The following is a 3,947-nucleotide window of genomic DNA, read 5'->3' on the forward strand; positions in this document are numbered from 1 at the left end:
TATATATATATATATATATGTTTGATAAAATAACAGATTAAGATGGTTTTAGATTTTTAAACTTGTCCTCAACACTGTAACAAAAAAAAAGAGAATGATGATATGGATGCATAATTTTCTGTCTTCCCATTAATAAACAGGAAGAAGGGTTAAAAGTTTCATTAACTTCTATTTGAGTAGGGACATAGTTTGGAAACTATTGATTCCAAGATTAACTAAAATATTTGTATTTTCTCTTTTATGGTCAGATGGAACAATATGGCGAAGGAGTTAAGGTTTTGCAAGAACTTCTTGATGTTGGTAAGTTGGTAAATGATTTAGTTTTTGTTTCCTTTTCCTGTCTTTGGCAGCATGGATGACTGATATCTTTTGTGGATTTATAAGATTAAATGATATCTTATGACTGGTTAATATTTTCAGGTATGGCTATTTGGTAAAGAAGTTCACTTTAAAACCAAATGGTTCTGAGTTCATTTCCTCTATGCAACACTTTGCACAAAAGTCTTCTCCCATATCTTGTGAATGGAAGGGACATAAACATTTATGAGAAAGCAGAATCCAGTGTTTTGTGAACAATATGAAGCTATTAGGCATACATAACCAGTGACACTTTTTGCCCACAAATTATAACATAATAAATAATCCAGTTAATAAACAAACAAAAAAACAAATCAAAAAGGATTGATTTTTTAATGTCTTTTATTTGAACTTTGCACAGAACTGTTGTTCAGAAACTATTTAAAGAGTATTTCAGCCCAAGAAACGACCTCAGATGCACTGTCATTTGATTTTTAAATTATTAATTAGTTCCTTTCTTTTTTAGTTAATCTAATAATTATTTTTTCAATCTTAGGTGGAGGAATGATGAGTTAAACTAGAAAAGAACCCAGACACAGGTTCCAAGCTTTGTTTGGTGCACAAATGGCTGTCTGGTCAAGAAGTGTATTTTGCATTTCATATATGATATGGTTCCAATTTCATGGTGCAGGACTTTGGCCAAGTGTTTCTAACATTAGTCTTGGATTAACTTAGGCTTTGTGACTGAAATTTGATAGATGAAAACTGTACAGAAACCTGTTGTGTGTATGCATGAATGTACATTTGTTTCAGTGAGGAAATTATTGACAAACCAGTGCATGAAAAAAAACATACCTTGTGATATTCATTCCAGACACTTCCTTATCATTTTCACAATAGAAAAGACAATGAATCAATGATTGGTCCATTGGAAACCTATTTCCAACGATGTTGTTCATGAAATGGATCTTATAAAATATAAAATAAATAACCAAATATGAGTTTCCGTAATATTACACATAGACTGCTACCTTATACACAGACAGTCATTGTAACTTTACAATTTTTGTCTTTAAATATAGACATTATTAACATGTAACCTTTAAATGTGGGCCCCAAGCTCAAAGACTACCTCCCCACCATCACCACCACCACACATTCACACCTGGGCCCTACAGACTATAGATTAGATTTCTCGCTGATTCTTGTCATTCTACCAATAAAAGTTGATTTCCAAAAATGAGATTCTTTAGAGATATTTCCTTCCAAAAAATTGCCCTTTACCATATCTAAAATACATGCTATTTTTGTTGTAGATCCCCATAATAAACGTGCAAAAGAAAATAAGAAGTTTTTTGAGAAGAAACTGAAATCCCCAAAAAAGGCCCCAGGCAAAATGGAACCTAAACTGCCAGAAGATTTTCAAGAGGCAAACTATGAGAAATTATGTCTGAAACAAGTTGTTCAGGTAAATTAGTTTGTCTTTTTTTACCGTTAAATGATGCAGCCATGTTTGCTTTTCAGAAAGGTATGAACATCACAATCTCACGTTTCCAGTTTCTCTTAAGTTTGCATTATTAAGGATGTGTGGGGTGACGGTAAGTATGGATATGGTGGGTTTAATTTGGGATTGATAGTTTTAAAAGGTGGGAGCCTTTATAACGATGATAGAATGATTGAGACTGATTGGGATTGATGGCATTATTGCTGATGGTATTGAAGACATCATCAAGTTATATTTTGAGGTCCTTCAAGTCTGAGGAGGGAAGGTGTTGTCAAAAGTCCACAGAAGCTATCTTGAATTAGAAATTTTGTGAATTAAATGAGATTGAGGAGTTAGACTTTTGTGTACTGCAAGAACACATGGTAGAGAAGAAAGTTCTATATGGCAGCAGAGTTTCTAAGAAAAGCTTGAGTGTTTGGAAGCAGATGTAAAAGTTTATAATAGTAGTTGAAGACAAGTTAGTGAAAAGATACAGCATGTTGCTATTGCAGGACTAAGGAAATATTGATAAGTGATAGTGACAATCACTAGCTTATAGGAATAAGATTTAATGGGTGTATTTGAAAGATACTACCTTCTGGTGATGAAGTTGATGGTTGCAATGTTTGGAGGATATGAGAGTAATTTGATGTGGGTGGCAACATTTCTGACCTTAGTTGTTGTTGTAATCACAGGTCACCTTCATTGAACAAGATTTGTAATCAAAAAGTATTGCCATTATGACCACTCCACTTGCTTTCCTCTTGTAAATGTATCCTTCATTTATTTAAGGTGTTAGGATGTGATTTGAATAAGATTTGGTTGTTATTTCTAACAGTTCAAATGACTACAGAGCAGCTGTCACTCACTATCCCATTCTGATTGTAGGTATTAATAATGAGTAGTCTTTCAGGTAACGACTATACTTATAACGCTAGCGTGTTTATTGCCCATTAATAAGGATAGTATATTTATTACAGATGATGCTTAATTTCTGCCTGTCATTATCCATACTTCTCTATCTCTCCCTCCGATTATGACCCCTGTATAATGAGAGATTTCATTGATTCTGTTGTTATCTAATAGACTCTTCCATTTACCCTTCCAAAATGCCAACCATCACTCCCTCTCCCCCAGGTCACTCTTTTTTTACTGACATCCATCACTCTCTTACCATTGTCATCTCAACTATCTGTCACTCACACACACTTTTATCAGTGAACATTGCCTTTTTATACTTTTATCCACCACTCCCTCTCCCCCCTAGCACTCATTATTGATACCTACCATACTTTCTTATCTCTGATCACACCCTCATATTACCAACTATTCCTATGACTAACCATCACACACTCTCTTTATTTGTCAGCATGTAGCTACCAAAAGTATTTCTCTCCATTTACCCTCTGCCATTACTGTCTCTCCAATCTCTCATTCCTCTTCCACACTCTCACCCTAGTTTCTTACTTCATACTAACACCTCTTCCTCCATTTTATCTGAGTTCATCTTCTACAATCAGCCTCTCTTCTACTCATTCTATTTGTTGCATTACATGGAATGAATGGAGACAACATTGAGTTGAAAGGACCTTTTGTCTTACATAGTGTAGGGAAACCTCACTGATGCTGGTGCCATGATTAGTCACATCTAGTATACTTTATAAAATGGTTGGTTAAGAATAAGAAATAGTGAAGGGTTAACAGGACTCTTTAATTTCATCTATATAGTATTTATTGACAGTGACTTCAAAGTTTCAGCCAGCTAAACCATAATTGAACTGTCCAATGATGGCTTAGCTGGCCCACTATCAATATTATTCTTGCTAAAGAATAATAAATTTGTTCTCTAATAAAAGTATAGAGTAATTCTTCAGTTTAATGTAAAATTGCCTTTATTTTAATATATAAAGCTGAAGTTGTGTGTCTGTGTGAAGCCTTTTTAAAAGTGTATAGAAATCCACATTTTCCACTCTTTCGTAAAAATTTTTACACCAATGAAATTTTCTCGATGTGAACTTCCCAGTGCAGTAATCAGATTTTTTAAATTCCGTTTACTTTGTGATTTAAGGGAGATTTGGCTGTTGTTTCTAGCAACTTTTATATTTCCTCCCTTCTACCTGAAACGGTGTTCTTACACACGCGCTCAACATATAATATAGAGAGTAAG

At 34.1% G+C, this 3,947-nt stretch overlaps 1 protein-coding gene across 2 annotated transcripts in view; it reads left to right on the plus strand.

Annotated features, from left to right (window-relative positions):
- Nucleotides 1-3,947, plus strand: part of LOC106881236 (prolyl 4-hydroxylase subunit alpha-1) — a 55,001-nt gene that overhangs the window by 32,069 nt on the left and 18,985 nt on the right. For both annotated transcript variants that reach the window (XM_052971208.1, XM_014931546.2), the window contains 2 exons: nt 249-300; nt 1,614-1,765. In XM_052971208.1, the coding sequence (XP_052827168.1) occupies nt 249-300; nt 1,614-1,765 (204 nt within the window). The remainder of the gene's footprint in view (nt 1-248; nt 301-1,613; nt 1,766-3,947) is intronic.

Source organism: Octopus bimaculoides, chromosome 10 (assembly GCF_001194135.2).
Source record: "Octopus bimaculoides isolate UCB-OBI-ISO-001 chromosome 10, ASM119413v2, whole genome shotgun sequence".
Lineage (NCBI taxonomy): Eukaryota > Metazoa > Mollusca > Cephalopoda > Octopoda > Octopodidae > Octopus > Octopus bimaculoides.